The sequence below is a fragment of the Psittacula echo genome, assembly GCF_963264785.1.
Source record: "Psittacula echo genome assembly, chromosome: 1".
In the NCBI taxonomy this organism is placed as follows: Eukaryota; Metazoa; Chordata; class Aves; order Psittaciformes; family Psittacidae; genus Psittacula; species Psittacula echo.
Window position 1 is genome coordinate 134519904 of NC_137735.1, and position 20595 is coordinate 134540498.

A 20595-nucleotide genomic window follows, 5' to 3' on the forward strand; every position below is an offset into this window, starting at 1 on the left:
TTTTCTCAGAAATGGCAATTATCTTCTTCAGTTTTGAATCTTTTAATGAGCTACAAAGGATTCAATGCCCTTTTGTATGTGTGGCCTTTACTGTATTTCTTTTCTGATTGGAATTTGCAACTAGATTTTATAAAGGGAAGGAAACTTGACAGAAATTCATTAAAACACTGTAAAAAGGTATACTTAGCTCATTGAATTCATAAACATAACATGTAAACAGAGCATTTTTTAGTTCATCCAAGTGTATCTAATTTTATAATCTCTGGAATCAAATTCAGTCATAGTTATGAGTTCATTGTGATTGGTAGCTGTACCTAAACCAGACATACATTATGCAAGAGATCATTACTGAAGTATTTAATTCATGTCCTATATTTCCCGGCTAGCAAAGCAGTGGGATTCATTGGAGTGAAATGAAACTGAAACAGAGGATAGGCCTCAAGCCAGGGAAAAGAGGAAAAAAATATCCCTGCATGGCTGCAGGGCAGTGCATGCTCCATCACACAGTTGTCAGCCTTCTCCCATGGCAGTGGCCAAAGAAGATCTTCAATTATGGTCTCTGGGTTGGGTTTCTAAAGCTTGTGCTGTATAATACCTCTGACACACAACAGTTCTTCCTTTCGCTGTCATGCACAGTGAGCAGGATGTAGCCTTTGTGAGCTCCTTCTCTCTGAACTGCTCCTCCTGAGCCACTGTGCAGCTGCAGTGAGGTTGGTGGTGCTTTGCGGCAGGCACCGTCAGTCCCTGAGCATCATTCCAGGCTTCTCCACTGTGCATTGGCTGGGAATAATAGAAAGCTGGAGGGTTAGGTTCATGTAAGGAATTTTTCAGCGTCTCAGTGGTTTTCAGCATACTGTGAAAAGAGAAAATAAAGGAAAGTTGAAATTTACAGAAACCAGGTTAGTCACTTGTCTAACTGGGTTGGATGGGACTGCTAATGGAATATTGTTACTGCCTGTAAGAGCAGACCTTCTCCGATTGCTTCTATTTTATGAACTTACAATGATACTAAGTTTCTTCTTTCCCTCCAATGTAAACAAAATGGTAACATTTTCTGTCTCTTTATTTCAGCCCTTTGGAGGACATAGTCCTATTATCAATACTGATGTTAGTCATGATTTATGTGGTCTGTAACACAAGATCTAATTCACTGCTACTAAATCAAGGCTTCCTCACATACTTGCGAATCACTATAGTTTCTTGCAAAAAGTCTTACAGCCCCATAGAAGCACACTCAAGATGTTCTGCTTACATTAAAAGGATCAGGCTGCTCAAAAGCTCAGGTATTAAAAATACCTGAACAGCACATCTGGAGTCAATTATGCTTTTGATAAGCAGGAGGTGAAACAAGAAACCTTCCAGAGGAGAAAAGCAGAAGGATGACAATTGGAAGGATGAATTAAAAACATTGTATCTGGTCTTGAGAACTCTTGAGCTTTTTTATTTTTTACACTTTCCAAATATAAAATCCGTTATTACACCAGGATTCAAAAACAAAGGCAACACGTGCCCAAAGAATTGAGAAACATCATATGGGTCAGAAAACAGAATGACTTTTGAAAGAAGAAAATCTGTCTATTATGCATGTGCTGCCTGCAGTTCATCTGGCTGCTCGTTAAAATAGACTTTGCTAGTGCTACAGTATGTACTCAGATATTAATAAAAAAATCATGTTTCCTGTGTGCGTGGAAGCTGGGAATTATTTTTCCTCTGCACCATATACAAGTGTTATTTCTGTTACAAACTTCTGCTTTTGAATCCGTAACAGATACAAGGCTGTAGGTATCTCGTGTTGTAATATGCATTCTTTATACTACAGCTTGGAATACGCAATTTGACGCAAATATCAGGTGATTAGTTGATGAAGTGTTTAGGAGGGTTTGGTGCATTCGTTAGCACATGGTGAAGTAAACAGCTGTGTTTTAAGCAAGAGGCTGTAAATAAAAAATGCAGTTTGAGGATCAGAAATCTGTGTAGGCTCCTAAACTTACTTATGTCATAAGTTGACTGATTCAGGTTTATGTCAGTGGGCAGGCTACAGCTGTTGTTCTCGATCTGGCATTTTCTCAGGCTGCCGGAAAGCATCTGCATCACTGGGCATGTTCTGTATATTAGAGCAAGAAGAGCAAAAGCTGCAGGACCTTTACTCTCTGCAGCCAATCAGAAAGGACAGCTGATTCTGATCAGGAGCCGAGCATCTCTCTGCAGCCTCCTATATGTAAGAAATTAGCAGGAGAAGGCATGGTCTGGTCTGCAAACAGAGCTCATTGCTGGAGACAGTGTTAGTCATACTATAGTAGTAGACTAAGTGGCTCAGCTGGGATTTTGGAAGACCAGAGATCTGTGTGGAGGTTCTCAGCCTTGAGGAACTGGGCACACAGGTATTTCTTTGTGTCTGTTATGAGTTGTGATTTTTTTCTTTTCCCTTTTATTATGAAAGTCTGCTCATTTTTTGCCTTTAGCTAAAGATGAGAGAAATTATTTAGAAGCTTTTTATAAGCCTGGAATGAAAGGTTTTGAAGTTATTGACAAAGAGCAACAATAATAAGATTATGGACTTATAAATGGAAGATAAATAGGAATAGCTGTAAGGAGAAATATATTTTAATTTATACCCATTTGTGCTCTTCAGTGACTTTCAAATAATTATGTAGGAATGTTATCTGTCCCTTTTTACAGGAAAATCTTTATATAGTGTAAGTCAATAAGACTTTTAACAGAGGGTTCAATAGCAAATGCCGTTTGAAAAAATGTTTTAAGGTTGAATGCATGAAGCAACAAGTTAGGGATCTATGTCCTTGCAGTTTTTCATTTCAGGAATACCTGTCATCACTCAGCATAGTAATGATTTTCTATATTTTTCTTATGTCAGAATTTCAGAGAAGGAATAAATGGAGTTATTTATAAACTCTTTTCCTATAATTATAAATATGATCCATACTCAAGGTTAAAAGAAATGCAGAGGGTCTGTGTCAGGAAATGTTAATTAATCATGTTGGGTTAGATTTATAAGTATGCGTTTAATAGTGGAACATGATAACACCAGTCAGTGGCTAAACAATACTTTAATTTGATTTGACCTGAAGTTATAATACCTTTTTTTCCCTATAAAGTTACAGTAAAAGTGGCAAAACCAGGTGGGTTTTTTTTTCCATGTTTGCAGTGTTATGCTGAGATGCTGTATTGCTAGTGGCTGTTTTCAGTGGTGGAAGTAATATATGTTCCCTTGTTTGCTGTAGTATCTTTTTCAGATGTGAGTGCTTTGACATAAATAGCAAAACATTGTATCATATTTATATGACCATTAAGTATAGCTGTAGTTTCTTCTGGTTACACTTGGACTGAAAACACCAAACATTACAGAGATGTTTTAAACCAATATTTTTTTGGTTTATTAGGCAGGTGGGGAACTGGTACAAGGTCATAAGGAACATAATACGTAATAATGTATTATTTAGATATATATGTAGGTAGGTATAGAATAACAATGTGGTCCAGTTTTGTGCATAAAAATTACACCTTTTTCTATAATCCTATATGTATTTTCTGAACTGTACAGAGTTATCCAATTGACTTTGTTTTTAACCTTTACAATTATCAATTCTAAATAATACTATACCAACTGTATGCCTTAACCAAAACCTCTTTGTGCTTCTGTCATCCATTGTGACAGAAACATGACGGAAAATGAGCCACTGAGACTTTAAAGTGATGCATTGCTTCCATCAAAGTGATGTATTTTTAAATCATGCTTTCATTTGTCTTTTCCTTGACAGGAGGCATTGTTGATAAGGACCTTCGTCACTACCTCAATTTGCGGTTCCAGAAAGGTTCGGTAGACCATGAGCTCCAGCAGATCATAAGAGACAATCTCTACCTCCGCACAGTGCCATGTGAGTAAGGTGGAGATGAACAAATCTTTCTTCTTAGTGGCAACAGACTATCTGAATTAATGCTGCTGAGGGCATCCACAAGGTGTGAAGGAGTAGACTGTAGATGAAGCAGTGTACCTGTAAATAGAGTTGTGGCTTGGTTCATGTCTTCCATGTTACTGCTGAGAAACTGAGCTGTGTAATGCTGAATTAATTTCTGAAAGCACATGGTGTTTTCAGTGTTGTAGCTCTCATAAACTATGGCTCTGTTATTATAATCTTTTTCTCCTGCGGTTTTAGAAAGCACAAAGTTAAAAGACCTAGGCTGGTTAAATTGATGGCTAGCAGAGAGAGCTTGATTTGCTCGTATTTCACCATATTATACGTTTCATAATAGTACTGTGGGGTTTAGAATGCAATAGGGCAACAGAGGAAATACAAGCTAGGAAAACTGGTTGTTTAGGTGCAGCAGGCATGGCAATGAAAGCTCATATTCTCTTCCATATGTGTTCTTTTGCTATTGCATAAGTCAATAGTATGTAATTTGAAATATTCTGAAATCTCCAGAATAATTTTTGTAGCTATTGACATTATTTACCTGTGCCTGCAGTGGACATGAAATTAAGCAAAGTAACCTAAGCCATGCCCTCCTCTCAGGGCCATGCCTTTCAGAACAGATTTACTTGTCTGATGGACAATATATCACTTAAAATGGACTGAAGTTCCATTATTCTTCCCTCATAAAAATAATTGCTTAGTAGACAAAAGATGAGCCTTCTGGTTTTGGCAAAAAAAGGGTGCACCTCAGAACTTGCAGCCTTGACACTGGAATGACAGGCAGAGGAAGGTATACTGAGTAAGTAACTGTGTTATTTATATGGTAATGAGTGGATGCTCTTTGAAAGCTATGTTATTTTGAATGCTAATGTATGTTTTTTCTTTCATTACATTAAAGAATGGAGACTCAAAAAGCTCCACCAAAAAAAGATGCACATTTCTGTTTTCCCATTTCCCTTTGCTTGAAGATAAATAAAGTTTTAATTTCAGGAGTTCCATTTGTCCCTGATTAGAAGGGAAGGTGGAGAAAAACATTTAAAAAAATACCTGTATGCAGAAAATCAAAACCATTTCATTTATGTGAGATTTATGACGAATTAGGTTTGTTTGAAGGTGCTGAGAAACATCACAGCTGAAGTGCAAATGCAAGTACAAATATGTTTTGAGATTAAGTACTACTTCTTAGAATGTCTGGGAGGATCTTTAGCATAGAAGTATATTTATTATAGTCCCAGCCCCTGCTTGTTAATGATGGAGATCAGATTAAAAAGGAAAACACAGCAATACTGCAACTACTGCATGTGTGTAACAAATACTGTCTGACAGCACTTATAGGCATGATGAGCAGTTTTGAGGTTTGTTTTGGCTTTAATCAAGGCAATAATAAAGGGTTCTTGTTTCTAAGTGAAATGCAAAAAGTGAGAAGTAAGAAGTAACTCCTTCAAAAAGTAGCAGTACAACCACGAAGACCTCTATTTGAAACCTATAAACACTTAATACTACCTTTCCTTTCTGCTGTGACTTCTCCATCTTCTCTGCCATTTTATGTGATTAGATTCATAGGTCATTATCATATTGCATCTTTAACTAAGAACCCTTGCTCATTGCAGGGGGATGGACTAGATGGCCTTTGAAGGTCCCTTCCAAACCAAACTATTCTATGATTCTGTGATTTTCAAAAATTATACAGTGTTGCAAATGACAGCTGCCAAATTGCTGGGTAAGCAGAGCTGGTGTTGGATAGAGTGGAAGACTTTTCAATAGAGGTGGTAGAAAAGAATAGAACAAAGTAATACACAAGTGGCACATTTTCTTTGAAATTTTCTTGAACATTCTATGAAAGTAGCCCTTCTGAAATGTGAGTGCTTTAAAAATAAAGAAACGAACAAATGCAGAGAAGGGAGTTATGTGGTTAGCTAAAGAAGTTTCCATAATCAGGTAAATGAAAAGGACATCATTGTATATATTGCAACCCAGATTTCCCCTAAATCATAATGTCAATCTTTTTTAATACTATTTTATTCTATCTCCAGCATTCATGTTTTGGAGGGAAAATGTTTTCACCAATTTTCTTTTTTTCATATAATTTAACTGATTTTTGAATCCTGAATTTACTTGGAGCTCTGTACATAGGCTAAATGTAATGGTGAGGTGTCCAAACACTGTACTTTAGAACTGGTAGGGAGATTACTGCTATGCAGCACTAATATTTAACTGACAATACCATTGCCTACAAGTTCACTTAACGAATACAGACTAAACATATACTTACTACAAATCTTGTGCTGGATGCCAGCAAAGTAAAAGCAGCACTCAATTTGGTCAAATTCTTGTGCAGAAAAATAAAGAGAGAAAGCCAGCTACAGGCAACATAAGCTTTTATTCCAATGACAAGGTTGTAACACAAAGAGGAGAAGAAATCTGAACAGTAAGTGACAACGTTTTCCCTTTAAAAATGCACCTACAATCTTTCCTCAGTTATAGAGGTATAACTGTCAGTGAATCCAGGAGAACCTTTATAAAAGAGTCCTTGACCCTGAGTTTTTACTGTTCTTTGCCCTCTGTTCAGACTGACAGCACTGGCCCTAGTAATGCAGAGGGTATGATCACTGGTTTCTCAGCCTTCCAGGTCAAACTAAGATATCTTTCGCTTATATTAAATGAGTGAGTATAATCTCTGAAACTAGGAAGCAGAGAACTAAATCCATACCTGTTTTAAATCAGGATAAGCCAAATGCAGCTAGAACACGTAAGTCAATACTTACTGGATTTGAATTGTACGTTGTTCAATATACAGGACATCCGTGTGCACCTAAGGGTGGATGGGCCAGAATCTCATGACGAGAGGGTAATGGATCAATTCTACCCTCAGAAACTGTGGCCTCAGTGGATGTGGTGAATTGGTTTGGTTTGTGATCCTTACACTTCTCTATTTTTACTAATGCAGTGCCACTCTCTCTACCAAATCAGAAATGACCGTGTAACCCTCAGAGTCAAATGCTGCCTTCCATAAGTGGTTGCAGTTTTCAGTGCCATGTGAAATTGATTTTCCCTGCATTGTCAACAGGAATTACACGCATATATCCCAGGGCAGAATGTGCGATTGTATTTGCAGCAGTTGAGATGCAGCTGTTAACTAGCTGTGTTCCCAGAGCTGTGTGACAGCAGTAATGAAACTGATACATAAACAAGAAAAAGAAGAAAAAGTTCTGTTAATTTGAAGCTGAGTTAGAAAAGCAATAAAGCTTTCACCAGACAAGGTCAAGAAACTGAAACTTTTTTAAAGATACAGTATTGCAAATGATATAAAAGAAAATATGCATTGTGGAGAAGGAAGACTGGGCAGTGGTCTTCTATCAGGACACAGCTCTGGTTTTAATCCAAGCAGGAGGACTGGACTTCAGGTGTTGGGAAACTAAAAGTAATACAGGTGGCAAATATGCTGAGCATCTCAGAGGAAACAATGACAAAAGAGTTCTGGGGGAAAGAATGGTTCATAATTTTCCAAGTTCAGAAGATGCAAACAAAGTTCTTTCTTGTGCATTTTCTTCCTCTTTGTCTATTCTGTGGCGTTTTAGCATAGTTTTCATACCCTAAATTTATTCCTGAAGTTATTTAGAAGCAGCAAACCATTGAGGTTGTCCTGGAACACAGAAAAATAGCCATGTTAAGGGGTGGTAGTTGTTAAACACAGGTAGGCAGTATGTGACCCTCACTGTCCAAGTCTGGGGATCTGGAGAAAGGTCATGAAACCCATGTAGGACTCTGAATGCTCTAGGCAGACAACAACTTTATCATGCTGCACCCCTTGCTGTGTGGGCAAGCAGCTTTCCAGTCTTCACTAAAGTGAGGAGAGAGAACTCTAGCTCTGTGTCATCACAGGAATAAAGCTTTGAGGAGTGTATGCAACAAGAAAGCAGTTTCGGTAGTGACATTCATTGTCAGACCTGTCTCCTTTGATATGTTCTTCCAGGCAATTTCAAGTTCCATTTCTTTAAGAGCTGGCAAAACAGAGCAGCTGTGGCTGAAAATAGCCTGTATGTTTCCTTCCCAGACAGGGAATATGAAATGATAGTGGAAGATACAGTGATTAAACAGCACTGTAAAACATCAAACAATGACAAGCTGATTCATAAAAGTAACGCATCATCTATTAATTTGAAGAGATTCTCATTGGTATCTTCTGGGGTATAACCTCAGATTGACAGTAGCTCCAGTGAATTACTCTATGCCACTCACTGATTTACACCAGTGGAGGATGCAGCCCAGAAATGTATCCTCTACAGTAATAATGTGAAATTATAATAAAAAAAACCCCAAAAAACCAAAAAAAAAAAAACACCAAAAAACCAAAAACCAAACCCAAAACCCACAAAGTAAAAAAAGAATAATGGGAATGAGAAAGTTTTCTTTCTACTCTTTCCATTTAGAAAAAGAAAATAATGATGAAAGACCAGAGAGAACTCTGTGTGTCTTAGGCTTACTGCACTGGATAATGCAGTATTGCTATTAGCACAGAAGTCTTGGAAGAAGGAGGGTTTATTTAAGATGTTTGTGAGCAACATAGGAAAAAGGGTCAGTGTGTGACAGCCACATGCAATATGTAAGTGACCAGGAGCAAGAAATGCAATTGTAACATGCAGCAGTTTTCCACATACCAAACAGTGATGATGATTCCTCCTTTTGCTAAGTTTGCCTATTGACATTATGATTGCTCTGTGTTAGGTTACAGTTTACACACTGAACTCTAAATATGAAACCTATGAACACTTAATAATATCCTTCGTTTCTGCTGTGCCAATTTTTTTTTAATCCGTCTTCTGTGAATAATTAGATTCTTGGGTCATTTTGAGTGACTTTAAACAAAAGCCACATTTTCAAATGTGGTTTTATTCTATTTTAGTATAACTTGGTCAATGTATAAATAAATTTATCCTACATGTTACACTATTGTCTGTGTACTGTTGAGATGTTATAGATTACAGGGTGCTTCTGTTTATTGTCTAGTCGTTTTCCAGAAGAGAAAGTTTATGCAGTGTTTTTGTTTTGTTTGCGGTTTTTTTGGCTGTACTTGGTTTTATTTGTCATATATGGCAAAGCTAGTGTCATTGGCTTATATATTTTGAAACAGTGAAGTCAACAAAATATGTTTCTACTTGAAGTAGGAAATGATGCAAGATGGTGAGGGCACTCAGCCACGGGAATTCAGTCCACACTTTCGGCCCTGGAGAAGTCTTCATCTGCAAAACAAACATGGTCTTTCCCTCTGGCAGAGAAGTATATTACGTTAGGAAACCGTACTCATTCAGAGTCTTCTTCATGGTTACTAATTAGAAGTAGTAAAGTGTATGTATATTGTAGTTTGATGAGGCTTTCCACTGGTACCCCTGCTCTCTGGGGTTGGAGCTAATAGGGGTTAGCATAGTTTCTATTATTTCTAATACCTTCTTATATTAGTCACTATGAGAAGAGAGTGATAATAATGAGTAAATACTGAAGGAAATCACAATTACATATCCAGATTTTCATCTGTGTTTTCTGGCTTTCAAGCTGAAGAAAGGGTTACAGAAGTCAGGTGGGTGATAACCCAGCTCAGCTGTGTGTGTAGTTCTGCTGCTCTGAATAAGAATGTTAGATATATTTGACTAATCTATATTTGGATGAATACAAGGCCTTTCAAATTTTGTTTGTAAAATACTTTGTTCCTCTTCTAAAAAGTACATAGCCAAGAGCATTGAATGCACTGGGAGGGGAGTGTGTGAAACAGACTTGCTCATGGTTTCATATGTTTTTCTTGTAAGTTTGTTCAGTGTCAAAAGTATCTTTCAAAAGTGGAAATTCAATGCACAGCTTTGTTCTTAAAATAAACAAATTAGAAAGTTCAGATATTGTCAAACTGGCAGATCTTTTAACTGGCATTGTATGGAACTATTGTTAGGATAAAATAACCTCTGCTTTGCACACCATACTGGCAAGAAATGTCCACATCACTGAAAATAACAGTAGCTAACTTTAATGACTACTCTTTTCTTTCAGATAGCATTAGTTATTGCTTACACTTGACTTTGGCTCAGAATAGAACAATGCAGAGCTCTAGGAAAAAGTGTATCTACTAGGGCACACCTCCAAGGTGGATTTAAAGCAGAATCATTGGCAAGCACATTCAGCCTTTTTTGTATCTCAGGCAAAATTAAACCGAATCATGTAATTACATGAAATGAGGGCCCCACTGTGCTATGTGCAGCACAGCCATGTGTACTAGAAGACAAGGAGGAGGTCACAGCTTCAAACAACTGACAGCCTCAAAAGGCAAAGAACTGTTAACAAATGAACCTACAGTACATAGTGCCTGAGTTGATTTGCATGACGTGGACCGGTGGTTAAACTGCTGCCTGTAGACCTTGCTTTCTTTTCCACTTCTACATTTAGTATTCATGATTAGCTCCTGGAAATGCCCAAGATACACTGACCTGTTTCTCTGAAGACGTTGGGAATATCAGGTTAAAAGAGATTGGCTTATGCATTTTTGTATTGACTTTTCCATGTGATTTTATGGGGTTTTTGTCTGTTTCATAGCAGGGTGGTAAAGATTGCAGTCAGCACTGTGCTGCCTCTCAGTCAGTAGGTACAAAGCATTGCTTGGGCTTGGAGCATGTTTTAGGCTGCAGGCATTGTGTTGCCATCAGTGGGAAGTAGTAGATGAAAAGAAAACCAAGCAAAACACAATTTTATTTCTCAAAGTGAATTGTGGTTTTATCTTAATTAAGATCTAGGGTAAATAAATGCCCAAACTGTGTCTACAAATAGCAATGCTGATAGAAAATATTGTACTATTTGTTAGTCATGGGAGAGAAAACACATAATTCTGTCACATTTCTCAGAAATTTCTCAGCTCTACATGTTGAGGATATCATCACTCAGCTATTCAGTGACTAATACATCTTTTTGAAATACTTATCTTAAAATAACAGGTATCCAAAGAAAATAAATACTGTTCAAGATGAAGGGGAGATGAAATGTGTCTGATGCGGTATAATTGCAGCATGAAGTAAGAATAGACGTAACAAAATAAAGGGCAGTCATTGTGTACCACATATGATATTACAGCTTTAATGTCCCATAAAATTTCATATGAAGACATTAGGATATAGCCATTGGCTGTACAGTTACAAAAGAGATCCTTGCACCCAAATCAACATCTGTAAGAAGCTGAGACTGTTAATTCTGCTCCGTATTTCCATTCTTTCCATTCCTGCATTCCCACCTTTCTGCTCCTTTAAACACCACACTTTCCTCTGCCATTTTCAAAATCAGATAATCCAAACTCAGTAATTTATTTTTTCCTGCTGCAGTGCCAATATAAATTGTTTGTATAATGGATAATCCAATGCACTGCCACCTGGAGAGCTGATATAATGCCACTAAAGTCTCTAGAAGTTTCTGCAGTGAAAAAAAGGCACGAAAAAGTTCTGAAATTGCAAACCCCACCATTTTTAAGCAGTTTTCCTCAAAAGGATATCACATATCTTACTGAAGTGATGTTAAATGGCATCTGATTTAAAGACTGAAATCTCTAGCATGTAGCTTGGGTTTCAAATCATATCTGTCTGTGATTATTTACATGTGATATAACACATGCATAATACCGTATGAGAAGTTTAGTTAAAGTATTTGTGCTGATTGCCCCAGGAGTCAATCCATGTTTCTTTAAACTTTGAGGAGGCTGTCTGGTGTTGCAAAATGAGTTCTCTAGTTCACATGATAACCAAAAGGTTAAAGGATAGTGGCAATTTTAAATGAATTTTGATGATGGCACTAATCTTATTTGTTACTTGAGAACTAGCAGGAAACTAGAGGGGCAATAGCATCAGTCTGATAAAGTGCCTTGTCTCTGCAGAAGAACAGCAAATAATAGAAGAGGCCACAAGTAACTTGTTGTACAAGTCATAGCTCTTGACTCGCCTAAAGCAGCTTGAAGTTTGGGTAGAGTCTGTATCTCCTTACAACAGCAGGCTTCTCCAGCCTGAAGGTCTTAGATGTACTATTGACATGTTTCCTCAAATAATAAAACTGTCTTTGAAATTTGAGTTATGAATGTGATCAACAAAAGTTGCAGCATTATTGAATATAAGCATTCCTGTGATATCTAAACCATTCTTTATTTATTAAATGATCTTTCTGAACTGCCTTCTTGGTGTTAAAAGATTAAAAAAAATAATTAAAATAAAGAGAGAAAGAATGAAGATTAAAGAAGTGTTTTTAACATATGAAGAGTGAATAAGCTCTGGTTTCACCCGTAGGGATGAGATTAAGTTACAATTTGCTGGTAGAAAACTGTTATGAGGTAAACTGTTTTCTGCAAGTCCTTTTCCTTTTGTTTCCTTTTATCCTTAAGGTATCACTATCCTGTTTTTGTCCTGTGACAGTTTGTCACAACTTTGTATTTCTCCTGTATCTCCAGATTTTGATTTTACCTAGTGCACTTTTCTTTTTCTGACATATTACTGTTATTAACACATCAACCTCTTGATTAGCTATCAGTCTAATACAGATTATTCAAATTGTTCTGTCCCATTTATTTCAATGATTCTGAATAGGGAAATGTTCTTACTGACGCGATGGCAGAAATATATTTTTGCTTAAAAAATAATTATAATAATGTGGAGGTTCCAGATTGTATTTCAGATGAAAGCAACAATCTGGATTTAAATGCAGTACAGTCTTATAATTTCAGCTTTAAGGTTCTTGTCTTTGCATTACGTGCAATTGGCATGGACATATATAAAAGGGTCTAGAAAACATTATTAAATTAAGTATTAAATTTCATAATAATGAATTGCATGTGCTGTAATTTTATCAGTGTATTTCATTTGTGTTTTTTTGAAAATAATCAGTAATACGTGTGATATGTGACTAAGACATTTCTATATTGTTCAGAAAAGTAGTGGATTATATTACATGTAGGAAAGAATGAAATTCACTCTAGGCTGCTGCTATTGCAGTCTCTGTTTGCATTCTAGTGGCCTTTAGCTAATGACAAAATGCACGCCACCACTCATTCCAAGTCAACTGTGTTTTCTGATTCCTATTTTTGGTTTTGATTGACTGATAAGCTTTCCTTTTTAGCTGATACAGGTACTGATGTGAGTTCGTCAGCTTATATTGATACCGACTTGACTGGCTACTTGACCTGTCATTCCATCTTGGAGAAACACAGAAGCATCATTGCTTTTTTCAAGCTTTAAATCAAAAACACCCTACACCTTCTAGCAAAACTAGAATATTTTGGGGTTTTTTCTCTCTGAAGAAGTAGTGGCGCATTTCCTGTAAAGTTTCATCACAGCTGTGTCAGGAACCAGGCAGTAGAGCTCTGTCCTGCTGGTATTCCTGTTACTAGTAGCAGCATCTGTGAAAAATAGTCATCTCTGTTCCTTTACAGATGTTGTGCATTGTCTTCCACTAAAATGTTGAGTGACTCTGAGCAATCTGGTGGGTTGGTGTCTTAACTCCAAGCCTTCAGCAGCTGGGCAGGGAAAGGAAGCTTATGACTTGAAGCTGTAGGTTTACCCAGGTTGGAGAAAGTGGCTTATGCCAAGGCTAATGCTTAAGTGGTGGAACTTTTTGAGTCTAGTCCATACAATAAGAAAAGCTCTTCCCTAAATATACCTCAAAGTTTATGTCCTGTAGATAATCTAGTACAGCTACTTTCTCAAGGATAGGATAAAAATCAGGCAGGTTTCATATTTCCCTCTTTCTCTGTGAAGAGATGGTGAAACATACAGCTCAGCAGCAAGTCATCCTATTCAGGATTTTGTTCTAGGAACATGTGAAATAATGTAGAGCTCGTCATCCATTACCAAAGTCTATGAGTCAGTTTTGTAGAATGAGGTTACCTATAACATAAATATTATCTAATCTTTAGTTACCTTTGTGTACTTCAAAAATAATGATAATTTCTTACAGTGCTTCAAAACTTGATTATCAGTTACTTTTATCTGCAATGCAAATCCATCATCACTTGTAACAAGATTTAGGCACCGTTTCACTACTGTTTAAGTATACACTTAAAATTATACTGACTCACAAACATGGTGATTGGAGCCAGAAACAATTTAGTAATCTGAGTTTTTAAAGCTGTTGGAGAATAGTTGTCATTCTGGGTTTGTACTTTCTAATGCAGTGTCCTGAAAGAGAACTATGATTTTGTTGAGAAAATCTTCCCTTTTATCATCTTCATAAAAAGAGAGCATTTAATTACTCCTTTCCTGTCATTATCCTCAATTTGCATCTCCCAACTCTGATATGGCTGATAGGCTTTTGTAGCGATTTTTATGTTTCAGAATCTTCTGAGTAAGATGCAGTATTATTTCTGGTCTTGATCAGAGCTGTTCGTTCTGAACGGGAGAAAAAAGATGGAGGAAAGGCCAGGATATCTGTGAGATTTATTAGTGACCATGCTTTATTTTTTCGAGAAGGATATTTGAAGTCCGTGAGGTGCTGTGTTTCTAACAGACTTTATTTTGCCTTCTAAGTTGAGGAAAATATCCAAGCACTATGCTTTGAAGAGTTTATTTTTGTTAAGTAGTTCATATTTTATTGAAATTCTTTAAAAAGTTCTGAAAAAGCAGAAAAGTCTAAAAAGAGAAAGCTTCTGCAAGATGCAATTGTACTGTCTCCCTTTGTCCCTCTTTTATAAAATGTGGAAGACTTCAACAACAATAATAAACATAAGAAAATGTTTGTTCTTGTATAATCCTCCATTAACATCATAAAAGAGAATTGTGAATAAAGACTGAAGTTTTGTGGTTGTTTTTGCTTTTCTTTTTAGAAAAGGTTACAGGTATAAGTTCTGTCTTCTACAAAACAAAGAACCTTAAAAAGAAGATGAATGTAAAGGAAGATGGAGAAGCTAAAGTAGAATGGTTTTATTATGAAAACTAAAGTCTTCGCTTCTTTGCCTGATGTGTTTTGCCCATCAGACAGTGGAGTGGCCTGAAATGCAGACATATCACATGGGAAACTAAAGTGCAGTTTTGTCCTTTAGCTCAGTACAGACCTTGAAAGTGACGTTGTCATTTTTCAGTAAGGTTTTCATGCAGTGAGCAGAGTGCACATACACCAACACTTCCATAATGCTGTGCCAATGGTCTATCTCTTTTTGGTAACTTTAGGTCGAGTGAGCCTAGTGAACAGCTTCAAAATTTAAAGATTGTAACTGAAACTCTGGAAATAAAGTTGCAATGTTTTGTACTAAAGGAACAACCCTTAGAGAGGTGCCTTTCAAGGTCATGAGTAAAAATACATTAAACATTTCTGTACCGTGTGTATCACTTTCATTTTTAAAAAGTAAAACTCCCTTTATAAATTCCTTACAGCTCATTAGTTACTCCAACGTTCTAATAGTAGTTTTCAGTGAGTTTGGAAACATGAAGGGGTTGTCTGTGTTTAAATACATCATGATTAGAGGTCAGATCATGCTCTCACAGGAAGGCAGGAGTCTTCCTGACTTGGGCAAGAGCTTCCTGAAGCTCACAGCATTGCTGTTATCATTAAAGATATGTTAGGGCATGGACTGCAATGTAAAGTACATTAACTGGTCTTTTACTCTGCTTTGGAAATGCCTGTGCTCATAAACAGTTACCAAAGACCAGACAAAACTGAATTTTAAGAGGATAATCTTGGTTTTGGAGAGATAGCTCTGAGCAAAAATCGCACCTCTTATCCTCCCACCAAGTGTCTTTAGTGACCTCCTAGGCCTCTGGGTACAAGACACAGGATTAGACCACGTGGCAATTGTCTGTGAAGCAATTTGGATGGTGAAGGGAACACATGGGCAGCTTCTGAAGAGAAGTTTATAAAGGGTTGTGTGATACATTGAAAATTTCTACAATTTCCTGAATTTTTTTTGATACCCAGTCTGGAACCAGACCATTTTTTAGACTGAAAATCACCTAAAATCCAGTTAAAAAATGCATGCAGTTAAAAAAAAAAAAAAAGGCAGAACTCTTTGTGTTTTATTTCTTGAGGCCTTTTCTGACATGATTGCGATTTATTTCCCCATTTCTACTGTGAGTGATCTTAAAAGGAGGAAGAACACTACCGCTTTAACCTGGCTGGTTAAACTGACTGGGTAATGACACAAGCAATGTTACATAGGAAATGTACAGAGGCACAGTTCTAAATTGGAGCACGAATTTAGCGCTCAAGTAAAATATAATCATGAACTTTCACTGAGTTGAAGTGAGAATGAATTTAGTTCTCTCTATCTCTGGTAGAATTTTGTTAAATTACTATAGGCCTTAGCTTTCTGCATCTTGTAAAACAATGCAGTACTTCCCCAGACAGTAGAGTGATGCTTGTAGCAGCTTAATTTTATTTCATTATATGATTCCATGTAGCATCTGTAAAGATATGATCTGCACAGCACAAACAGTCCTTCAGAGTTAAACAAATCGATGTCATTAGGTCCGTTAAGGCACAAAGAGTAGGGATTGGTGCACGGATGGGAGGTTGCCAGGAGGGACAGGAACCAGCTGACCCTGGGGAGGTGCTTAGGTGGCAAATATAAGGAATTCTAACTGCGCAATAAATTGTTGATGACCCGCATTCCGTGAATGCTCTATGTCTCAGCCCTAGTTTGGAGGGAACTAGTGCTTCCGTCCCTCACCACACGAGTAGCAAGAAACTACACAAAGGACTTCATGCTGCTGGCCAGAAGGATAATAAAAGGTGTAAGAGTTACAGAGAAATAAGGAAACCATGAGTAATTATGGAAACTGACTTTCAACCTGATTATTCCAGAATTCATGCACAGGAGGCTTTTCAGTGCACTGAAGAGGCACTGCATTCTTCCAGTCCACTTTTGTTCTGGTGCAGGATCACTGCACAAGGTTGAAAATGTCTTTTCTTCCTGTTGGGTAGTCTATTATAAGTGTTTAATGTGTGCTTCTAATTTAGCGCTGTAACAACATTGAAGGAGGAGAGAGAAAAGCATTTAAAATGGGTTGGTCTGTATTTTGGTTCATACTGTGTACATACACCATTGTGCAGAGCTGCTGTGTTACCCCTGAGTTGTGTACTGTCCCCATTCAGATCGTATTGTGCAGAATTGCAATGTGTAGCAGGCAGAGAAATGTGTGTCTCCATACAGTACTCCATACAGTGATGTAATCTCCCTTCATACCCCATTTCTCCTTTCATGTCCCAAAGAGACCACAGAAAATGTGGGAACACCTGAAAGGCAATTTCCTTGCCCAGTATGGGGTGGCCAGCAACAACAACACAGTCCTACCCCACAGCCCTACCCCAGGTGATGGCTGTGCTAGAAAAATCACGTAGAGATGAATAGAAAATTTTGATCCTGCAGACTGATTGGAAGGGATTTATTTCCCTTCATCTACACTTATCAGAACATGACATAGTTAAATGTTCCATTAGCTTTGTTTCTAATGACACGTGCTGCCAAGTTTGAGATGAGAAACTGATTCTGAATGATATAGCCCAGTTTTCACTTCTGGGAGCTGAAGAATATCACATCATTTCAGCAAACACTGTTCTGCAGCTATTACATCAAAGTAACCGTAAGACTTTTAAAACATGTCCCTTAGTGCACATGTGGGAGGTTTTGTTATGTGGAGGATTTTTTAAAAGATTGAGAGTTAGAGTTTGCGTTATGTTCTTATGTCCTTGGATAGATTCATGATTCTGGCCAGCTGCTTTGTTAAATCTGGGACATATACTACTCCTCTTCATGTGTGACTAAAAAGCTTGAGCAGAGGATAACAGTCCTGTAGCATGGGAGAGACTAGCAGTAAAGAGAGTTCAACCTCACCTTCCCATCACTCCAGCTCCACAAATGAGTTCTGCAGTAGTGTAAGGAAGAGATGAGTATAGATAATCAGTCTACTCTTAACTACATGGGTTCGCTCATCAAGGCTAGATACACATGAGCGTAACTTGACTGTTCATTCTCTGTAAACAGCATAAACACCAATATCACTCTGCCAAGAACTGGATCTTGTTTGTCATCAACAGAGACAAGGATTTGGTTCTTTGTATTTCACTCTATCCATGAATACAGTAGTGCTGCAGTAATGCTGTTGATTGGATATAATGCTGCTATTGTGTATTGTTCATATAGAACACTTAAACAATAGGTCAGGATTTTGCAAGATACTTCAGATAAGCAATGGCATAAAAGTGAAAACTATTAGTATTAAAGTTGGTTGATGATTTAAGGAAACAGCCTGTTTTACATAAATGCAAAGAAAAGGAGTTGGGAATTAATAAAACACTTATTTAACTTCTTTTTTTTCAGCTTCATCTGGGGTTTTTTTTTTGCCTTTATTGCAGTATTCAAATGAAAATTCAGTGCATGGTAAATAAATTGCACAATTCAATTTCTTTCTAAAAAGGCTGACTTTTCTATTCACTGGTGTTTGAATCTATGTAAATGTTCTATTGTGATATATGTTGTTGCCTATTCATACTGCCTGCAGGTATTGTATTCATAGAATCATAGAATCGTTAAAGTGACCTTAAAGATTATCTAGTTCCAACCCTCCTGCCACAGGCAGGGACACAATGCATGTAGAGGGAAGGCAATGCCTGCGTGGATTGCAGATGTGGAGGATCCATATGTCTTGGTGGGCCACACAGAGCATCCTATGAGATCAAGGTCTAGCAAGGACTTTGGTAGGGACTTGGAGCATGTCAAAAGTTGTACCTTCCTGATTTAAAAGCTGAATTAGGTCTGCAGCTAGAATTCACCTCATCCCCTTTTGGAACTTACTCTGTACAATGAATTTTTAACTTAGTAGTCCTTAGAGTTTCCATTATTCTGAATATATACCAGCAGGCAATTGCTCATGTCAATCAGTGTAACTTCATTACTGTTGGGGAGTTTTGGAGATTAACACTGTCTCAGGCTTTAACCTTGTTACGATAGCCAGGAAACATGAAGTTCCATTTCCAAATGATTATTGAATGCTAACAGCTCGCTTGATTTCACTGATATAGATTGGCACAAATAGCTCCGATCATTTCTGAGCTCCTGAAATATCAAAATAATTAAATTGGCAGTTTTACGGCATTTTTCTATAGAGACTTGTAAATTGCTTTGTTCTCCACAATTACAAAAGAAATTAGGTAAAAGTTTAATCATAGAACTGTAAAAGATTGCAAATGTGAAAAGCAGGAGCTTTATTGTTTTCTTTAAATAATACATTGTAATTGCTAATTTCGTAGTTAAAAAAAGAAACACAAGCCTCAACCTCAAGTTCAAATTAAGAAAACTGCTTTAATTTCTTTTTATGTTTTTGAAAGAATTCACGTTTGCAGGCTAACTTTGCAGCACAATGAAGTGCCAGTTGCCATAATTGCTGCTTGGGAAGGCGTAGCTTCGCCAAGGTCATTTCTGTCACTTCCTCTAATTTTTTTCTTTAATCTTCACCTCTGAAAATAAGTGTCATGATGTAGCTTAAAGACTGCTATAAGCAATAGCATGCCTGAATGCAGCTGTAATTGAAGATCTACCTACTCTTCCTTTTATAAAATTGGTGCAGGATTCACTGTTAAAACACAGGGTCATCGATGCCACTTAAAGACAGGGTGAAAAACTGCAATTCTGTGTGGTCTCGTTTTCATAACTGTCATTTTGGCTAGGGCCATTTTAGCCCACGTGCATCTGTGAACAGAGGCAGAGCAATAAGACAATGGGCTTGGGCTATGCAGATAGGCAAAAGGTATTCATGTCCTTAAAAGAGAGTGCATGCTGGAGGGATACAGTATAATTTTATGACAAGAGGAGGAAGACCATGTTTTATGTTACCGTTAGGCTGAAGAAATCAGTGATAACCAAAAGGTTTTGGAGCAAATGTAAGTGATAGGGCTCAATTACTTAAGTGACGTTTTTAGGACTATGGGCGACTTTTGTAAGAAGGAATTCAGGCTATTTCAGGGATTTCCACCACAGAACGAGCAGGTGGTAGAAACAGGTGAGAGTGAGTCAGGACAACAGTTTGGTAGAGAAGACCTAACTGGGGACAGGAGCAGAGAAAAGAGAATGAGAAAAAATAGGAAGAGTTGGCAGTGATGGAAGATGAGACAATGGAGAGGAGATTCAGCCATTAAGATCTGACCTCTTTCTGGAAACTGTGTAAACAGCCTTTTGGTCAGTGGAAAGGCTAAATTATACTTTGTAGATGAAAAAGGACATGAGAGGTAGAAAGCATAGTACAAGATGGCTTTTGCAGTCAGCAGGATGAATGTGTCAGGTTGAGAAGCACAGAAGAGAGGAGAGGAGCAATCCAGGAAAGTGGCTAATGGAGTTGGTTTATGTCTTGGCTGTAGATGACAACAATGAGCAAAGGGGAGAGGAGGGAAGATGGCATTGAACAGTCAGAAAAGGTAGATACAGGAGACTTCAAAACAGAAAGAACAGAGAACGTGACAGACATCCCCAGCCTGGACCAGTTCAGGGTAGGGATTGTAGGAAAGTTAAAAGCCTTGGTGAGAGAAGTCAGGTGCCCAAACAATGCCTGACGTCTGCAGATATGTTGGTAAGACATGAGATTCCTCTGGAAATACTGGCTCCATGTGATCTAATGAGATGGTCTGGGAGGTTGCAGCCCTAGCATAGGCATAGTCAGGGGTAGTACAGCTGGTG

The 20595-nt window shown here is 37.6% G+C and overlaps 1 protein-coding gene across 2 annotated transcripts in view; it reads left to right on the top strand.

Moving 5' to 3' along the window:
- The window catches only part of MAGI2 (membrane associated guanylate kinase, WW and PDZ domain containing 2), a gene marked incomplete at both ends in the record, with an annotated part of 757046 nt that overhangs the window by 224239 nt on the left and 512212 nt on the right, over positions 1 to 20595 (top strand). For both annotated transcript variants that reach the window (XM_080629386.1, XM_080629387.1), the window contains one exon: positions 3777 to 3893. In XM_080629386.1, coding sequence (XP_080485512.1) covers positions 3777 to 3893 — 117 coding nt within the window. The remainder of the gene's footprint in view (positions 1 to 3776; positions 3894 to 20595) is intronic.